The sequence below is a fragment of the Pseudophryne corroboree genome, chromosome 6, assembly GCF_028390025.1.
Source record: "Pseudophryne corroboree isolate aPseCor3 chromosome 6, aPseCor3.hap2, whole genome shotgun sequence".
In the NCBI taxonomy this organism is placed as follows: domain Eukaryota; kingdom Metazoa; phylum Chordata; class Amphibia; order Anura; family Myobatrachidae; genus Pseudophryne; species Pseudophryne corroboree.
This window is the reverse complement of record NC_086449.1, coordinates 243,631,573-243,651,981: the sequence shown is the minus strand read 5'-3', so window position 1 is coordinate 243,651,981 and position 20,409 is coordinate 243,631,573. Positions and strand designations below refer to the sequence as shown.

Here is a 20,409-nt window from a genome sequence, read left to right as displayed (position 1 = left end):
CATTTTCTATCAGAGTTGGGCATATGGTTATGTCACAGTAATATGTCAGATGAGCACGTGTAATGCTATGAAACAAATACATTGTCTGTGTCGGACAAGTAACATGATTTGAGGGCCTATTTATCAAAGAAGTGTTTCTTAAAATTAAGCAGAGACAACATTTTGTGTATCATAAATATCAACGCTATGTACAGACAGCCTAATACAGGAGATTTCACAGAAATCAGCAAAAAGGCTAATTAGCGCTGCAGATCGCAGTCCCCATTATTATCAATGGGGACAACGATCTGATCCTGTTGTACCAAACTCAGTTTAGCACCTTTGGTTTACACTATCCTCAGATGGCATAAACCGCTTTATGCCTATGGTTGCATATTTGCAGGAGAGGGCTCTTACAATCCCTCTCCCTCAGCCTCCAGCTGGCTCTGGAAACTGACTCTGTGCGCATGTGCAGTGTCAGATTCCCCACAGGAGTCAGTCACAAGTGTTAAAGACTCCTCCAATATGCCGGGAAAGTAACAGCAGTTATCGCTAGTTTAGAACATAGCGAGGATATTTTCATTCAATCTTAAGATATCCATTAAGATATACCCTACAAGACAGGCAAAACATGTGGTGCCCTACAAGACAGGTAAAAATATTGGGCCCTATTTAACATAAAAAAAAAAATGAACAGAATATATTGCCCACTTTTGTTCCTGCTCGCAGCATATTTCACTAACTGCTGCTGGAATGTAACACTACCTTACAGTGCAACCAGCTGTTGTATTATTTTACCAGACTGAGCAGTTTTTTTCTTTTTTATGGATGCTAATGAGTGACGACGAAGAGGATCAGTGAGAGGACCTAGCAGCCCTCACATGCCAATAATGTTTGTGAGGATGCCGAGACAGGCTGAAGATAGCACGTCCTCAGTGCCTGGACACCACAGACCTGCATTACTGCATTGTGGGTAATGTCCAGGATGCCAGCTTCTCATCTGGACATTACCACTCACTGATGCATATTGATATACTCGTGAATCATGTTTGTACGTCTGTTTGCAGGCATACTCACTCCACCTTCCTTGTGTCCGAATTACTTATTATTATTGGTAATTTGACAAACAAAAACGCAGAGATGGATAAGGGTCCATAGCTATTATTTCACACCTATAATGGGCTAATTTAGCAAAGTCTGTAACTTTGTAAGGGTCAATTTACCCTTAAGCTATAGGATTTATAGCTGTTTGATTTACTTGTGTGTTTTGTGAGTCAAGTCAAACTCTATTAAAAGTTACGTTTTAATTAGTTTTTCAAAGAGTGCCCCAACCAATAGAGTTTTCTTTATCTTGTCTAATCTCTGGTTTGTCTTAAAGAGCCCATACATCTAAAGATTTATCTTCCAATCTGGTTGGTTGGAACGAAAATCTGGTAATGGACGGGAGCATATGACAGTTGACCTTTGAAATGGTCAACTGTCATTTGCTCCCGTCCATGTCATTTGCTCCCATTCATTACCAGATTTTTGTTCCAACCAGCCAGATTGGAAGATAAATCTTTAGGTGTATGGGCACCTTTACTCTTGGGAGTACAACTGCTACCAGCAATTCTGACTCTGATTGGACAATATATTGCCAAATTTGTATGTTTTATTTTCTAATGACATCACGCGGGTCCCCTATGGTACTACTGTACCTCACAAAGTGGGGTAAAGTCAATGCACCTTCCAAAACCCTGTTTTGTTGTCGCCTGGATTTAATTTAACTCACCTCAACAAGCGCCCAATCACAGACACTACTCATTGTTAAATAGAAAGCCCATATCATTCCAATGGACAGGAGATAGCTGCTGAGTGCTGCTGATTACATTATCAAAAATTGTGATGTCTGCCTTGACAGATACCGGAAAGATGTCTAAACACCTTTTTGTATTACAAGTGAGTGATAAATCGCTTATCACTTAAATGGGGCCCATTGTCTCTTTAATAGCATATGAAAGACTGACACTATTTGGCAAAACTGTGGTAGGTGAATTCAGCAAGACTAAAGGGGGGTACATACGGACAGCTGACTAGATTGCTTAGAAATTAAGCACGGTTCTCTCTGTGTATGCCCATAGCGATAGCAATGCGCGGTCCAACGCGTCGCTATCGCTGACTCTAGATTTGGCATGCATGCATGTCAAATCTAGTAGATCACTCACTTCACTGCTGTGTACGGGGCTTATGGAAAAAAGACAACCATGAAACAGTACCAGACCACATTATTTTCATTCAGCTTAATATAGTTGTAAGAATACTGATTCTTTGTGTTTCCTTTCCTAGATTTGGAGGGTCGTCTTTCTCCTTTGGCAATCTGATTACAGGAGTGACAAGAAGATTCTCCACTGCATTTGAACTACAGCAAGTAAGTAACATATTGCTGAGATAATGACTGACCCTGGCCAGGTGGAAATATACCAGTGCCTAAAGTGGATCCTCAGCCTATTAACCATTATGGGGGCAACATTTTCCAAGCTGAGGAAACATTCAGCCTATCAGATCACTAAAAGGGACTTAAGTGCTTTTTTTGTTTTTTAAATATTTTATTTATAGTTTTAAAAAGTGCAGCAGCAACAACAAAACAGTACCTGGTAAGGCAGCAAAGCTCTGCAGTGGTAAAAACAGTAAATACAACAATCAAATTGAAGCAGGAATTACAAAATAGATTTTATCTACTGTATGTAGTGCAGCAAGGTACATATAATAGGTGAAGAGGGGCGGTGGAATAGCCCCAAAATTTAACACTAGGAACAAAGATAGAAAGAGGATAGAGAAAAGGGTCAAAACAAAAGCTCTGACAGATCGGTGGTTGGGGAATGGTCTAGCATAAGTATTTCAGGGGCCTCAAACCCAAAGGAATTGTGGTGAGTTGTGATTTTCTCCATCCCAGCTAAGTGCCATGTTCTAGCACACAAGTTCTCAAACTCGGTCCTCAGGACCCCACATGGTTCATGTTTTGCAGGTCACCTGTAGATTTTTAAAAATGTGACAGTTGGTGATACACAGTGCAGCTGCTGGGTGACATGGAAAACGTGAACTGTGTGGGGTCCTGAGGACCGAATTTGAGAGCCACTGCAAAAACAGCCGAACGAGAGGGAGAAGCAGGATGTTTCCAGTGGGAGGCTATCAGACATCTAGCAGCATTGAGGATTTGGGTCGCCAATTTATTCTCATGTCTGTCTGAGGACTGAAAGGGGAGATCTAAAAGTAATGGTCATGGGTTAACAGTTATGGGAGAATTTAATACAGCATGCAGAAGGTCTGCAATTGAATACCAGAATAGAACTATGTTTGAACATGTCCACCAAACGTGAATAAAGATTACAAGATTCCCATAGCCCCCCCCACAAAGAGGAGAGCTATACATTCTATGGGGTTGAGCGGGAACCTTGCACCAGAGGTAATAGATTTTATAGGAATTTTCCTTAACCAATGTAGATATGGAAGATCTAGCAATCTTTTCCCAAATCATGGACCAGGTGTCCTCTTCTGGGGGTGACCCAGATCTTCCTTTCATCTGTAATTTGCAGTGGGGAGTAGGTGGTTCTTCTGAGAGGAGCATGGAATTATATAGGAGAGACATCATGCTAGATTGTAAGGGTCTACGGTAACAAAGGGACTCAAAGAAATTCAAGGTGCGGGACAATCCAGACCGAAGGAAAGAGGCAACAAAATGTCGCAACTGGAGGGGGAAAAAAACAACACATTAACCTAGGAAAGGAGAATTGTGTCTGCAGGTCACCTAAAGAAATGCAGTCAGCACCCTCAAATGCGTCCACCACAAAGCTGACACCTCTGGAGACCCGAGAAGTAGAGCAAGAGAGGGACAGGCCTGGAAAAATTGGAATTTTCTCATAATAGGGTAAGAGGAGATGGGTTGCTAGACAATATGTAGGACTTAGTACAGAGGTCCCAAGACTGGCAGGTAAAGCGAATAATCGGGTGAGTGGAACAGACTGAAAACAAGAGGTGAGGGGAGATACAGAGAAGTAAGGGTAGGGAGGTCACTTTACAGGTTAACATTTCCAAATAGATCCAATGCAAATGACTGGCGGAAGCAAATCAAGCAACAGCTTGGCTTAGATGGGACGCTAAATAATACAGCTTAACATCAGGGAAACCACAACCAGCATTTGTGGTGGCCCTACGGAAATTGTCAAAACTAGTTCTAGGCATTTTATCCCTCCAGACAAACTGTCCAAGCCAGGTTGGAGCTGGGCTAGGACAGTATCTGAACACCGTACAGGCAAAGTTTGGAACAGGTAGAGGAGTCTTAGAACTAGATTCATTTTGAGGACCGCAATCCATATGAACGAAGAAATTATATGTAAAAAGAAATATAACCAGGCGCTAGTAAATCATCACCATGTCCTGGTGATCAAATATTAGTATTAAAAAATAAAAATTATTTTATATTTATGCTGCAGGAGAGAGTTTGACTTGGGGTAGAACAAGTCAAAAAAGAACCGGCACTTGGAAATCCCAAGTACCAATAACCAGAGAACACTTAACAAATCCCCTCTTGCGCTATAAATGATATGGTATGGCTAAGAGTTCAATAAATCAAACTTATTATTCCATATATTTTATATATTTTAATACATAAAAAATATATATATATATATATTTCACAAATAAACAACTTGACCGGTCAATAAAATCACTAACACTGTATATTCATATATAATATTATAAACTTCCTAAGGAGGTGGATCTAGGCATACTCTGTGCACAGAAAAATATAATGTTATAATGGTAAAGATAAAACTCAGTCCGTATATTGAATTAAAAAAATCAAATACCAGCTGTAATTTGAACCCATGTAACAAATAGTATCCTTGAGAGTTACTTTGTATTGGAGTTCCTCAATGAGTTGCCGCTCAGCAAAGAAGAATAATAATGTTAAAAGAAACCGCTCCACACTGGAGCCTTACCGCTCCACCTGTAGTATTAGCACGGGAGAGTCCCAATGACAGACGAGGCGGTCTCGGGCTGCGGGAACCGGCACCTGCGCTGGCACCTGCTGTGCTGATTACCCGACTTCCAAGCTCTGTGAGTCCACACCTCTATGTGCCGTCTGCAAGCACCACAGTCGCGGTCTCTCTCCTCCCGATTTTCGTCTGTCTAGAGACAGTGACGCAGGATGGCAATTCGGTTCTGGGTTCCAAAGCTGGTACAGGGGTCCAATATTCTGCTTCTGACGCGTTTCGCTCCTCTCACGGGGGCTTTATCAAAGATTGAGCTCCAAGTGCTCCAGGACCCTTTTTAAAGGAGTGATCTTAACTCCTATTGGTGCTTATGTTGATGGATATAAAAAACACATGTTCCAACGCCTACCTGATCCCACCTCCTGATCCAACCTCCTCATAAACATATAAAGAAGCATATAAATCCTGTCTTCATTTAATATATAAAAAATTAATATTACATGAATTTAAAATAAAAAATAAAAAATCTTATACATATAAATAGTGAAAATTAATATATATGCCCACTTGTCCATAAACTCTTTTCTCATGTTCAATTATTTCTTCAACAGTTCAAATAATAAAAACGTTAAAAAAATATATATATAAAAAAATATATACACACGTTCACTTATAATATCAGTCTAACCAGTGAATCGAACTTACTACCCTGTCCTTCATAATCCATTGCTCTACCGTTCATCCATCGCCAACCCCTAGTAGCTAGATCGAATCTTAATACCATTAATAATCCTAGCAGAGAATAAGAAATAATTTATAAATATATATGTATATATGTGTATCCCCCTCTCAGGGGGATACACATATAATATACACATATAATATACATATATATTTCCCACAACTCATTGAGGAACTCCAATACAAAGTAACTCTCAAGGATACTATTTGTTACATGGGTTCAAATTACAGCTGGTATTTGATTTTTTGAATTCAATATACGGACTGAGTTTTATCTTTACCATTATAACATTATATTTTTCTGTGCAGAGTATGCCTAGATCCACCTCCTCAGGAAGTTTATAATATTATATATGAATATACAGTGTTAGTGATTTTATTGACCGGTCAAGTTGTTTATTTGTGAAATATATATATATATATATTTTTTATATATTAAAATATATGGAATAATAAGTTTGATTTATTGAACTCTTAGCCATACCATATCATTTATAGCGCAAGAGGGGATTTGTTAAGTGTTCTCTGAAGAAATTATATGACTACGCCATCAAGAAAAATATGCGTTAATAGTAGAGAAGTTAGCAGAGTAGTTTTCTTTATAAAGGGAGTCATACAGTAGCTACGGTCAACAAAATGCCTATATAATAAATTTTGTGGATTTAGATTTCTGGAGAACCGAACGGGGGTGGGGATATAAAGCAGGGACTTTAATGCTTTATACTTCAGTTCTTCATAAAATTAATATTGGTTCTATTCACAAAATGGCTGCCACTGCTGCTTGTAGGTAATACAGTAGGTCTACTTTAGCTATAATAAAATGGCATCTCCTACAAATTATCTATAGATAACTAGAAATTACATTATTCCCTTCAGTAATTGTTATCACTCTCTTTCTCACCAGCTTGAACAGTTTAAAAAAGATCATGAAGCAAATGGTTTTGGCACAGCCGCACGAGCTTTGGAGCAAAGCATAGAGAGGACTATAGCGAACATTAACTGGGTAGATGAGAACAAGGCCTCGGTACAGAAGTGGTTTGAAGGCGCAGTAAGCCCTTAAGGGACTTGTGAAAAAACACCTCCTGACACTTGTGAAGAACTCGTTTACAAGCCACACGTGCCTCCTAAGAATTGCTTGCGGTTCTCCTTACCATGGTGTTGAAGGAACATGAAATATGATCTAACATGATTCCTTCAGCCAGATTACTCTTCATTGATTTCTATGATGTTCCTTTCTAAAGTGACTGAGAAATCAAGTTTTGCCACTTTGACATGTGTATTCCCCGCAGATGTAAAGACTTTTATGTATAGAAAATGAGTAACTGCCTTTTTATACTCAGGGTTAAAATAGTATGATTGCTTCAAATGGAATAAATACATTGCTCCATCCTATATAAACTTGACTATGCAAATGTGTGATTTAAGAGGTCTTACTAATATAAAATGTCTCCTATAATCAAGGAGGTAGACTTTCAACAAGCAATCCCAGAAAAGACCTCTAAAACGCTCCTGTTTATGTGTAATCTGCTAATCATGTTTACTGTACAGAACCACAGTACAAAATTACTACTTTAGGGACAATTCAATTCTCTGCGATGTGCCACCGGACCTCAGTGCAATATCCAGATACGCACATTCAGCGGGACATAATGGAGTCCAAGATCGTCGGAGGTACGGGATGCCGTTCTCTGAAGGTTTTTAAAGGGGAAATCACTTAGAAGGCATGGTTTTGCCTTGTGTTTGCCACTTTAAAAAAACATTTGAGATCAGCCGCATCCCGCACCTTCAGCTATCTCGAACTCCATTACTTCCCGCCGATTACCACTTATTACAGATGGAATCTTTGATCGTTTTCCTGCTGACCTCTGTGGGAAATTGAGCAAATATACATTGCCAGGGTCAGCCTTCACGAACGTTCCAGAGGCAGTCCACAGCTTATCACCGAAAATTGAATTGTTCCCTTAATGTCTTATGCCAGAAGATGGTAAATGTAGGTGAGAGCCTAAAAAGATGTATATTTTCCTATAATAAAGACAATGTATTCTACGTTTATTTATACTTTTACATTCTCCATGTAAATAATAAGAGATAGACTTTTCATAAAATACTAAATTAAGACATAGCTCTGACAATTGTTATTTCTTTTGTTTTGCATTCTGGAATATAAAAATAAAAATGATTTCAACAAAAACAACAACTTTCGTTTCATCTTTAAACTGGCTTCATGCCAGAAAAAAAAACCAAATGCATTTAAGTGAATAGTATGAAAATATTATTTTTTTATTGCAGTTGTTCGGTAAGCATTGTCCATGAAATAATCACGGTAGCCTGATATCAAAGTTGACTTAGCAAAATATGACATAACTGTAAATATTATAGATTTTTTTTTTATTTATCATTGTGTAACTCTCCCTTATTAATAAAAATTAGAGAGGTGTAGTATAAATAGCGCTGGAGGCATAAGGGGGAAATGTATCAAATCTCCTAAAGAGTAAAGAAGAGGACAAGTGGTGACATTGCACATATCAGCTTCTATCCATCATGTACTTGATATATGCTAGCTAGTAGCTGATTGGTTATATAGATAGCTTCTCCACGCATCCACTTCTCCACTCTTTAGGAGGTGTGATATATTTCCCCTTAACTATATTTATATATAAATAGATGTGTAGCTGAAATAATTGTCAATTAAAAATTTGATAGATGATGTGAAAAAAGGCGCTTTAGGATTCCGCAGTTACAATATTAATCTTAGGTTAATATGTTATGCACAGATGAAACAAATGTCAGTGCATTAGAACAAAAAATGACAGATGCTGACATTCATAGTGATTCTGGCAGTAATAGGGGCCGGGAGAGCAGGGTGCTGACCTGGGCGCTGACCTGGTGGGGGCGCCAGAGAGATGTATGCATTCAGGGTAGGACTGTGGACATACTGTAGCCCACATGATTCCTAGGAAAGCTGCTGCGTGAAAGCCCATACTGTATTGTACAGAGGCGGACTGCCTCCAACCATGTCCGGTTGAGATGTCTTCTAAATGACCTCTGTGGTCTGGGTTAACTCGTCAGCATCTGGCACACAGTGACAGCAACTGTTCCCGTCTCCCTGTGGCGTCACACATCTGATGATGTAAGAATGCGCTGTTGCCCTGAGAAGCGCTTCCGGGCAGAAGAGCGAGGAGCCAGAGCTGCAGAGAGAGGGCAGGAAGAAGACACTCTCTTTCCATTGTTAGTATATAATTATTTGGGGACCGCAGTACAGCATAGCAATGGGTAAAAGGGAGCACAAGGAGGAATATAAGGGAGGAGCACAGAAAACATACAGCCAGACTGGAAGGGAGAGGGGGGAGAGTGACACAATATATAAATAAATAAAACACAGGATGTACAGTAAAGAACAAACAGTACATATGGGGGCAGATATTTCAAGTACAATACTGACATGGGTACTTTATGGTAATTACTGCTGGTATTGTGAAGTTTACATCACATTAAAGAAATTAAATAAAAATAGGATTTTAATTACCTACCGGTAAATCCTTTTCTCGTAGTCCGTAGAGCAATGATTTTCAACCTTTTTTTACTCGCGGCACACCGAACAATATTTTAAAATTGCCAAGGCACACCATCAGTTCCCCACAGAAAAAAAAAAAAAAAAACACACATTGGCCCTCACAGTAAAAAAAAAGCCACACATACATTGGCCTATACAGAAAAAACAATCACATTGCTCCCCACATAAATCATGTTGCTACCTACATAAATCCTATTGCTCCCCACATAAATCAATCACATTGCTCCCCACGTAAATCATGTTGCTCACACATAAATCAATCACATTGTCGTCGTCCCCCCCCCCCCTCCATAAATCCATAAATCGTTATTCTACCCACATAAATCCTATTGTTCCCCACAGGAGAAATAACATTACAAATATTAGCCCCTACCGGTCAGCTGACCTCCTCCCTGTCCCTCAGTGGCGGGGGTTGTTCATAGTGGAGTGCTGCGAATACTGAGCAGCGGGCAGTCGGGCAGGTGTGGATGTGGGTGGGCAAGAAAAGCTGTGTATGCAGGCAGGAACTGAAAGATGTGTATGCAGGCGGGTGGGCTGGCTGGGTGGTGAGATGCGGCGGCTGTGACCTATGATATCACACCGCCGTGTCTTCAATGCATAGGTCACGGCCAGAGCACGAATGATCCTCTAAGTATCACACCTTGCAACTGGTCGCGGCACGGCACACTGGTTGAAAAAGCCTGCCGTAGAGGATGCTGGGGTTCATTTAGTACCATGGGGTATAGACGGGTCCTTTGAGAGCCAGTGGCACTTTAAGAGTTTAATAGTGTGGGCTGGCTCCTCCCTCTATGCCGCTCCTACCCAGACTCAGTCTAGAAACTGTGCCCAAGGAGACGGACATACTTCGAGAGAAGGAAATACACAGATAGTGGTGAGATTCACACCAGCTCACACCTAACAAAAAGGAAAGCCAAGCTAACCAACTTGGAACAATTCAGCAACGGCTGAAACAACAATACTGAACCAAGTAACAATGCAGGAATACGAAGCACTGGGCGGGCACCCAGCATCCTCTACGGACTACGAAAAAAGGATTTACCGGTAATTAAAATCCTATTTTCTCTTACGTCCTAGAGGATGCTGGGGTCCATTTAGTACCATGGGGATGTACCAAAGCTCCCAGTATGGGAGGGAGAGTGCTGAGGTTCCTGCAGAACAAACTGACCAAACTTTAGGTCCTCAGAGGCCAAAGTATCGAACTTGTAGAACTTAGCAAACGTGTTCGACCCAGACCAAGTAGCTGCTCAGCAAAGCTGTAAAGCCGAGACACCCTGGACAGCCGCCCAGGGAGAACCCACTTTACGAGTAGAGTGGGCCTTAACAGATTTTGGACACGGCAAGCCTGTCGTAGAATAAGCATGCTGGATAGTAAACCTTATCCAATGAGAAATTGTCTGCTTAGAAGCAGGACACCCAACCTTGTTGAGATGATAAAGGACGAATAAAGTGTCCGACTTCCTGTGATGAGAGGTTCTCTTCACATAAATTTTCAAAGCCCTCACCACATTCAAGGACTTTGAGGTAATTGAGGAGTCAGTAGCCACTGGCACCACAATAGGTTGGTTGATATGAAAATTTGACACAATCTTTGGAAGAAACTGCTGACGCGTTTTGAGCTCAGCCCTTTCTTCATGGAAAATCAAATAGGGGCTCTTGCATGACAATGCCCTAATTTTGACACAAGTCTAGCAGATGCCAATGCCAACAGTGTGACCACCTTCCAAGTAAGAAACTTGACGTCCACCTCCTGCAAAGGTTCCAACCAATCCGATTGCAGGAACTGCAGCACCACAGTCCGGAGCAATGAGGATCGCCTGAACTCTTGTTCTTTTTATTAGTTTGAGACTCCTTGGGATGAGTGGAGGTGGAGGGAACACACACTGAATGGAACACCTACGGAGTTACCAGTGCATCCACCGCCACTGCCTGTGGGTCTCTCAACCTGGAACAGAACCTGCGAAGTTTCTTGTTGAGTCGAGAAAGGGTAGTGGATAAGTGGAATAGCCTCCCATCAGAGGTGGTAGAGGCTAAGACTGTAGAGCAATTTAAACATGCTTGGGATAGGCATATGAATATCCTTACAAAGAATTAAGGTTCAAAAAGGGTTGAGATTACCTAAAGGATAAAAAAAAGGGGCAGACTAGATGGGCCAAGTGGTTCTTATCTGCCGTCAAATTCTATGTTTCTATGTCTACCTGAGGTACACCCCATTGGCTTGTCACCTCTGCGAACACCTCCGGGTGGAGGCCCCATTTTCCTGGATGGAGATCGTGTCTGCTGAGGAAGTCTGCTTCCCAGTTGTCCACTCCCGGAATGAAGATTGCTGATAGCGCCACCGCATGCTTTTCTGCCCAGAGGAGGATTCTTGTTACCTCTGACATTGCCGCTCTGCTCTTCGTTCCGCCCTGTTGGTTTATGTAGGACACTGCCGTTACACAGTCCAACTGAACCTGAATGGCCTGATCTTGCAGAAGATGTGCCTCTTGTAGAAGGCTGTTGTATATGGCCCTTAGTTCCAGAATGTTTATCGGAAGGATGGATCCAGACTTGACCACCTTCCTTGGAAGTTTTCTCCTTGGGTGACCGTTCCCCAACCTCTGAGACTTAGGGGTTCAGTGACTTTAGGTTTAAAATCGGCCTTACCGAACCATCCGGTTTCGGCACCACAAACAGGTTTGAGCAATAAACCTTGTGGTGTAGGTGAGGTGGAACTGGGACAATTACATCAGTTTTGACCAATTTTTGAATGGCTTCCTGTAGGATAGCACTTTCTGTCAGCGAAACTGGTAAGTCTGATTTGAAGAATCTGTGAGGTGGGAGTTCATGAAACTCCAGTCTGTAGCCCTGGGTAACAATGTCTGTCACCCAGGGGTCTAGGCCTGATGACGCCCAGATATGACTGAAATTTTTTAGTCTCGCTCCCACCTGCCCGATCTCCAGGCTGGGAGGTCCACCGTCATGCTGAAGATTTTGAGGAAACAGAACCTGGGGGGTAATTCCAAGTTGATCACAGCAGAAAATTTGCAGTGCACATGGTTTTGCCCAACTGCTAAAAAAATTCCTGCTGCGATCAACTTGGAATTACCCCCCTGGTTTCTGTTCCTGAGAACCTGTTGGTGGAAGGGGATTTGGATTTTTTAAAATTTTGCGGTCTGGAAGAACTGCATTGTGGACGTAGGATAAGATTTCCTAGTCGGTGGTGCTGCTGAGGGAAGAAAGGTTGATTTACCCGCAGCTGCCGTGGAAATCCACACATTCAATGCATCCCTAAACAGAGACTGACCACACTTTTCTTAGATTCTGCATCCGCAGTCCATTGGCGTAGCCAGAGTCCTCTGCGTGCTGAGACCGCCATGGAAGTAGCCCTTGCATTCAGCATTCCAAGGTCTTTCATGGCCTCCACCATGAACTCAGCAGAATTCTGTATGTGACGCAAAAACAAATCAATGTCACTCCTATCCATAGTATCTAAGTCCTCTAGTAATGTGCCTGACCACTTTACTATGGCTTTAGAAATCCACGCACAAGCAATAGTGGGCCTTAAAGCCACGCCTGTAGCAGTGTATAGAGATTTGAGCGTAGTCTCAATCTTGCGGTCAGCCGGCTCTTTTAGGGGTGTTGAACCAGAGACAGGTAAAACCACCTTTTCAGACATCCTAGATACAGAAGCGTCTACTATAGGTGGGTTTTCCCATTTCTTTCTGTCCTCTTCAGGGAAAGGAAAAGCAATGAGAATTCTTTTAGGGATCTGGAATTTTTTCTCTGGGTATTCCCAGGATTTTTCAAATAAAGAGTTTAGCTCTTTAGAAGTCGGGAAGGTGAGGGAGGATTTCTTATTTTCCGTAAAATAAGATTCCTGTTCCGGCTCAGGTACCTTCTCAATAATATGCAAAACATCCCTAATGGCTTCAATCATCAGCTGCACCCCCTTAGCAAGGTATGCATCCCCCCCATGCATATCCCCATCACCCTCCCCTATATCAGAGTCGGTATCAGTGTCAACTTGCATTATTTGGGCAAGTGTAAATTTTTTAGGGTATGTAGGTGGGGTATTTGAGGAAGTAGGAGCAGATTGCTGCAAACCCTCTACAGACTTTCTCAAAAAATGCGTCTTTCTCATTATGTGACATCTTTGATGAAATCTGGGATATTATTCCCCTAAAAGAATCCACCCATGGGGATTCATATTCGGAAGGTTGGGAAAGCACATTGCAGTCCTGAGTACATGGGATAGACTCCCCAGGAGAAGATACACACTCTGCAGCACATGATACAGAGCCCTTAGACATGGTAATGTGGATGTACACACTTACACACACACACAGGAAAATGTCAGACACAGTTTCCCCCAGAGTACCTTCAGAGAGTCACAGAGTATAAGGAGCCAGCCACACAGTGCCCCAGTGAGCAGTTATTATGATAACAGCCCGGCGCAGACTAAATAACCTTAATAGGTTAAATAGCACTAACTACACTCTTCCCCCCTGTCTATAACACCCTGGTACCGCAGTAACTGGAGTGAAGTGGAGGGTCAGTGCTCCCTGTCAGCGTGCTTCAGCATTCTGCAGGGAGAAAATAAGATTTTACTTACCGGTATATCTATTTCTCGTAGTCCGTAGTGGATGTTGGGGACTCCGTAAGGACCATGGGGAATAGACGGGCTCCGCAGGAGACATGGGCACTTTAAGAAAGAATTTAGATTCTGGTGTGCTCTGGCTCCTCCCTCTATGTCCCTCCTCCAGACCTCAGTTAGAGAAACTGTGCCTGGAAGAGCTGACAGTACAAGGAAAGGATTTTGGAAATCCAGGGGAAGACTCATACCAGCCACACCAATCACACCGTATAACTTGTGATAAACTTACCCAGTCAACAGTATGAACAACAACAGAGCATCAGTTCAACCCTGATGCCACAATAACATAGCCCTTATTGCGGCAATAACTATATACAAGAAAAAGTCCGCACTTGGGACGGGCGCCCAGCATCCACTACGGACTACGAGAAATAGATTTACCGGTAAGTAAAATCTTATTTTCTCTAACGTCCTAGTGGATGCTGGGGACTCCGTAAGGACCATGGGGATTATACCAAAGCTCCCAAACGGGCGGGAGAGTGCGGATGACTCTGCAGCACCGATTGAGCAAACAATAGGTCCTCCTCAGCCAGGGTATCAAACTTGTAGAACTTTGCAAAAGTGTTTGAACCTGACCAAGTAGCAGCTCGGCATAGTTGTAATGCCGAGACCCCTCGGGCAGCCGCCCAAGAAGAGCCCACCTTCCTAGTGGAATGGGCTTTAACTGATTTTGGCAGCGGCAATCCAGCCGCAGAATGAGCCTGCTGAATCGTGTTACAGATCCAGCGAGCAATAGTTTGCCTCGAAGCAGGAGCACCCAGCTTGTTGGATGCATACAGGATAAACAGTGACTCCGTTTTCCTGACTCTAGCCGTTCTGGCTACATAAACCTTTAAAGCCCAGACCACATCCAGTAACTCGGAATCCTCCAAGTCACGAGTAGCCACAGGCACCACAATAGGTTGGTTCATATGAAAAGATGACACCACTTTTGACAGAACTTGTGGACGGGTCCGCAATTCTGCTCTATCCATATGGAAAACCAGATAGGGCCTTTTATGTGACAAAGGAGGGCAACTAAAATGGTGCATGGCCTACATCACAAAACATACCCAGAAAGACTAAGAAATCTCAATATGCATAGTTTGGAGCAGAGAAGGAAAAGGGGGGACATGATAGAAACTTTCAAATATATCAAGGGTTTTAACAAAGTCCAGGAGGGAAACATTCTAAAAATGAAGAGAAGCAATAGGACACGAGGACATGCACTGAGGCTGGAGGGGGGGAGGTTCAGGGGAAATTTGCGGAAAAAATATTTCACAGAAAGGGTAGTGGACAAGTGGAATAGCCTCCCATCAGAGGTGGTAGAGGCTAAGACAGTAGAGCAATTTAAACATGCATGGGATAGACATAAGGATATCCTTACAAAGAAATAAGGATCAAATAAGGTTAGAGATAAAAATAATGTAAAAAAAAAAAAAGGGGGCAGACTAGATGGGCCAAGTGGTTCTTATCTGCCGACAAATTCTATGTTTCTTGTTTCTATAATTCTGACACACGCCTAGCCGAAGCCAAGGCTAATAGCACAATCACTTTCCACGTGAGATATTTTAACTCCACCGCTTTAAGTGGTTCAAACCAGTGTGATTTCTGGAAACTTAACATCACGTTAAGATCCCAAGGTGCCACTGGAGGCACAAAAGGAGGCTGAATATGCAGCACTCCCCTTTACCAACGTCTGAACTTCTGGTAGAGAAGCCAACTCTTTTTGAAAGAAAATGGATAGGGCCGAAATCTGGACCTTAATGGAACCCAATTTTAGGCCCAAATTCACTCCTGACTGTAGGAAGTGAAGGAAACGGCCCAGCTGGAATTACTCTGTAGGAGCATTCCTGGCCTCACACCAAGAAACATATTTTCGCCATATACGGTGATAATGTTTAGCTGTCACGTCCTTCCTAGCCTTTATCCGGGTGTGGTATTGAAAGTCGACAGTAACTAGGTCGACAATGTCTAGGTCGACCACTATTGGTCGACAGTAACTAGGTCGACAGGGTGTCTAGGTCGACATGGTCTTTAGGTCGACATGTTCTAGGTCGACAGGTCAAAAGGTCGACATGAGTTTTTAATGTTATTTTGGTGTCGTTTTCTTCGTAGAGTGACCGGGAACCCCAATTAGTGCACCGCGTCCCCTCGCATGGCTCGCTTCGCTCGCCATGCTTCGGGCATGTTGCCTTCGCTCCGCTACCGCTTCGCTCGACAAAGATTACCGTTCCAATCGTAGTCCACGTGGATCGTTAAGTATGAAAAGGTTGAAAAAAATTGTGAAAAACTCATGTCGACCTTTTGACCTGTCGACCTAGAACATGTCGACCTAAAGACCCTGTCGACCTAGTTACTGTCGACCAATAGTGGTCGACCTAGACATTGTCGACCTAGTTACTGTCGACTTTCAGTCCGGATCCCCCTTTATCCGCGTAGGAATGACCTCGTCCGGAATGCCCTTTTCTGCTAGGATCCGGCGTTCAACCGCCATACCGTCAAACGCAGCCGCGGTAAGTCTTGGAACAGACAGGGCCCCTGTTGCAACAGATCCTGTCTTAGAGGAAGAGGCCACGGGTCCTCTGTGTCACGATCCGGGTATCTGGACGCCATTACCTGCCTTTCAGATGTCTCCTGAGGCTCGCTCAGCGTTCCAAGGCCGGATCTCATCTGTGTCCACATACTGCACATCCCTCCTGTCACGCTGAGATGCTGTCACAGCGGCGCCATGTTTGAATCCTGCATGGCGTCTCCCGTCCTCCGCGGCCTCCGCCGCCGCTCCTGTGTTATAGGTGCAGGTTGTCAGTGTGGTGTTCCATGCCTGCCGCGGCCTCCGTTGTCATCCACGAGTATCAGCATACATTTCTCAGTCTGGCGTCTCCTGTCCTCTGCGGCCGGCGCCGCCATTGCAGTTATGTTTCCACATGGTTTCCTAAACCAGTTTTCCCTCCAAGTTCTAACATGGGCGCAGCCATGTTGGATTCAATCACATGTTTCAGTTCCTCCAATCCACTGCCTGGAAATCTGCATAATTGCCCAGCCAATACCTGCATTGCTGCAGGTATAAGTATCCTGTGCCTGGGCCAGCAAATGGTCAGTGCTTTGTTTGTCATACCTTGTTCCAGTCTCGCTCCTGTGGTTGTGTTTCCAGGTTCCAGCTCCTGTCTCCAGCATCCACTAAAGAGACCCGCACCTGCCTACCATCCTGCGGTGCAGCCTGACTCTGCAGTCCTCCGTGGCTGATCCAGTTTCCAGCTTCCAGCTTTTTCATCTGCTTCCAGCAGTATCCACTACCACCGGTAATCATCCTTCAACTCCTCTGTTTCCACGCTCCCTAGCATCTTACTATATTCACTCCGTGTTTCATCACTTGGCTGGTTCCACCCAGCATTCATTCAGTGACTTTATCATCTGGCTGATTCCATTCCGCATCCACTCCGTGTCTTACCACCTGGCTGGTTCCATCCAGCAATTACAACAGCTGATTCAAGTTACCAGCTTCATCTGTTCCATCTACTGGCATGTTCCTTGGATATCTTCACTACTACAGCCAGGCCTGGTAAGGTTATTCCATCTAAGGACTTTAACAACTGTTCTTAACCTACCAGTGTCCTGTGAAACCATTTCATGGTCAGAGTGCTCCAGGAATCATATTATTTATCATTGCCATTTTTATTATTTGCTGTCTGTTGTTACACGGAGTTTGTCAATAAACTTTTAATTTACTTTTACCTGGTTGTCATGGTCACACCTTCGGGTTTCCTTTTAACACTTACATGTCCAGGGGTCTGATTAAACCTCCCCGGTTTAAGTTCCTCTCAGCCCCTACAACTGAGGCTTCCTCCTGTCAGCTAAAACCCTCAGTTGTGACAGTAAGCACTGACCATATGAATCCAGCCGGAGACCAGGATCAAGCGGCCAGGCTGATGCAAGAACTGGCCGCCTGACTTGAACATCAGGAGGCTGCACAAGGCCACATCATCTGCTGTCTCCAGGATCTCTCTACGCGGCTGGACGGGATTCAAACGACCCTCCGTGGACCTGGCACGTCCGGTGCGTCCACAACAGTGACACCAGCTGTAACCCCACCCACCTTACCCATTTCCATTCCACGTCTTCATCTCCCAACGCCAGCAAAATTTGACGGATCTCCAAGGTTCTGCAGGGGATTTCTTAACCAATGCGAAATCCACTTTGAGCTTCAGCCTGGCAATTTCCCCAGTGACCGTACTAAAATTGCCTATATCATTTCCCTTCTCAGCGGCTCAGCCCTTGACTGGGCATCACCTTTATGGGAGAAGTCTGATCCCCTGCTGTCCTCCTATACGGACTTGTTGGCAACATTCAGGCGCATCTTCGACGAGCCAGGCCGGGTAACCTCTGATTCATCTGAGATTCTCCGTTTACGCCAGGGAACACGTACTGTGGGACAGTATCTCATACAGTTCAAAATCCTGGCATCCGAACTGGCATGGAACGACGAGGCCCTGTATGCTGCATTCTGGCATGGCTTATCAGAACGCATCAAGGATGAGTTAGCTACCAGAGACTTGCCCTCTAAGTTGGATGAGCTAATTTCTCTTTGCACGAAGGTTGATCTACGTTTCAGAGAGAGAGCAACCGAGCGAGGAAGATCGTCTGCTCCAAAATCTTCTGCTGCTCCTCTTCGTCAACCGTTTCCATCCAAGGATGAGCCCATGCAAATTGGCCGTTCCCGTCTATCTCCCGCTGAGCGCCGAAGACGTCTCTCTGAGTCTCTCTGTCTCTATTGTGCAGCTCCGTCTCACATTATCAATGCCTGTCCCAAACGTCCGGGAAACTCCAAATCCTAGCTCGCCAAGGAGAGGGCCGGCTAGGAGTAATGATCTCCTCTCCATCTCTTCATGATTGTAATCTCCCAGTCTCACTCCAAATTGCTCAACGTTACAGGAACGTCATTGCCCTCCTTGATTCCGGAGCAGCTGGGAATTTCATAACCGAAGCTTATGTTAAACGGTGGTCCCTACCCACCGAGAGACTTCCTTCGTCCATCTCCTTAACTGCAGTAGATGGCAGCAAGATTTTTGACGCAGTTATTTCTCTAAGGACTCTACCAGTTCGTCTGAGAGTGGGAGTTCTTCATGCAAGATTTATTTCCTTCCTAGTGATTCCAAGAGCCACACATCCAGTGGTTTTGGCCCTCCATGGCTCCGTCTCCACAATCCGTCGATTGACTGGACGACTACGCAAATACTAGCATGGGGTCCCTCCTGTGCAAAGACTTGTTTGTCCAAAGTGCTTCCTGTTTGTTCTTCTTTCCCCAGGTCGTCTGATGTTCCACCTCCTCCGTATCAAGACTACACGGACGTGTTCAGTAAAGCTTCTGCTGATATTCTTCCTCCTCATAGAGAATGGGACTGCCCAATTGATCTCATTCCAGGGAAGGTTCCACCTCGAGGCCGAACTTACCCGTTGTCTCTGCCTGAGACGCACTCCATGGAGGAGTACATCAAAGAGAACCTGGCGAAAGGTTTTATCTGACCTTCTTCTTCTCCAGCTGGCGCAGGCTTCTTCTTCGTTAAGAAGAAAGACAGTGGTCTGCGACCGTGCATCGATTACAGAGGTCTGAACGACATTACCGTCAAGAACCGGTATCCTTTACCTTTGATTACAGAGCTCTTCGATAGAGTCAGCGGAGCAACCATCTTTACAAAGTTGGATTTGAGGGGTGCCTACAATCTCATCCGGATCCATGAGGGTGACGAGTGGAAGACCGCCTTTAACACCCGTGATGGACATTATGAGTACCTCGTCATGCCCTTCGGATTGAGCAATGCTCCAGCTGTCTTCCAGCATTTCGTGAATGATATCTTCAGAGACATCTTATACCGCCATGTCGTGGTTTATTTAGATGATATCCTCATCTTTGCCAATAATCTAGAGGAACATCGTTTCTGGGTAAAGGAGGTTCTGTCCCGTCTCCGTGTCAATCATCTCTATTGCAAATTGGAGAAATGTGTCTTTGAAGTTAAATCCATTCCGTTTCTAGGTTACATTGTGTCCGGTTCCGGACTAGAGATGGATCCTGAGAAACTACAAGCAATCCAGAATTGGCCGATACCCTTAACCCTCAAAGGGGTCCAGAGGTTCTTAGGGTTCGCCAATTATTACAGAAAGTTCATACGAGACTTTTCCACCATTGTGGTGCCTATCACTGCATTAACCAAGAAGGGTGCTAACCCGTCCAAGTGGTCTGAAGAAGCTACGCAAGCTTTTCATCTTCAAAACAACGTTTCATCTCTGCACCAGTTCTGAAACAGCCCGACACCGACTCTCCTTTCATCTTAGAGGTGGATGCCTCCTCCGTTGGAGTAGGAGCGGTGTTATCCCAGAGGGCTAAAGATGGCCATCTACATCCTTGCAGTTTCTTCTCCCGGAAGTTCTCCCCAGCTGAGCGCAACTATGCCATTGGCGACCAGGAGTTGCTAGCCATCAAGCTCGCTCTAGAGGAGTGGAGATATCTGTTGGAGGGAGCTTCTCATTCAATCACG

At 43.9% G+C, this 20,409-nt stretch overlaps 1 protein-coding gene across 3 annotated transcripts in view; it reads left to right on the top strand.

The window, feature by feature from the left end:
- Positions 1 to 7,887, top strand: part of ANPEP (alanyl aminopeptidase, membrane) — a 171,179-nt gene extending 163,292 nt beyond the window's left edge. For all 3 annotated transcript variants that reach the window (XM_063925823.1, XM_063925821.1, XM_063925822.1), the window contains 2 exons: positions 2,305 to 2,386; positions 6,595 to 7,887. In XM_063925823.1, coding sequence (XP_063781893.1) covers positions 2,305 to 2,386; positions 6,595 to 6,750 — 238 coding nt within the window. In that variant the 3' untranslated portion in view covers positions 6,751 to 7,887. The remainder of the gene's footprint in view (positions 1 to 2,304; positions 2,387 to 6,594) is intronic.
- Positions 7,888 to 20,409: the final 12,522 nt, after the last annotated feature.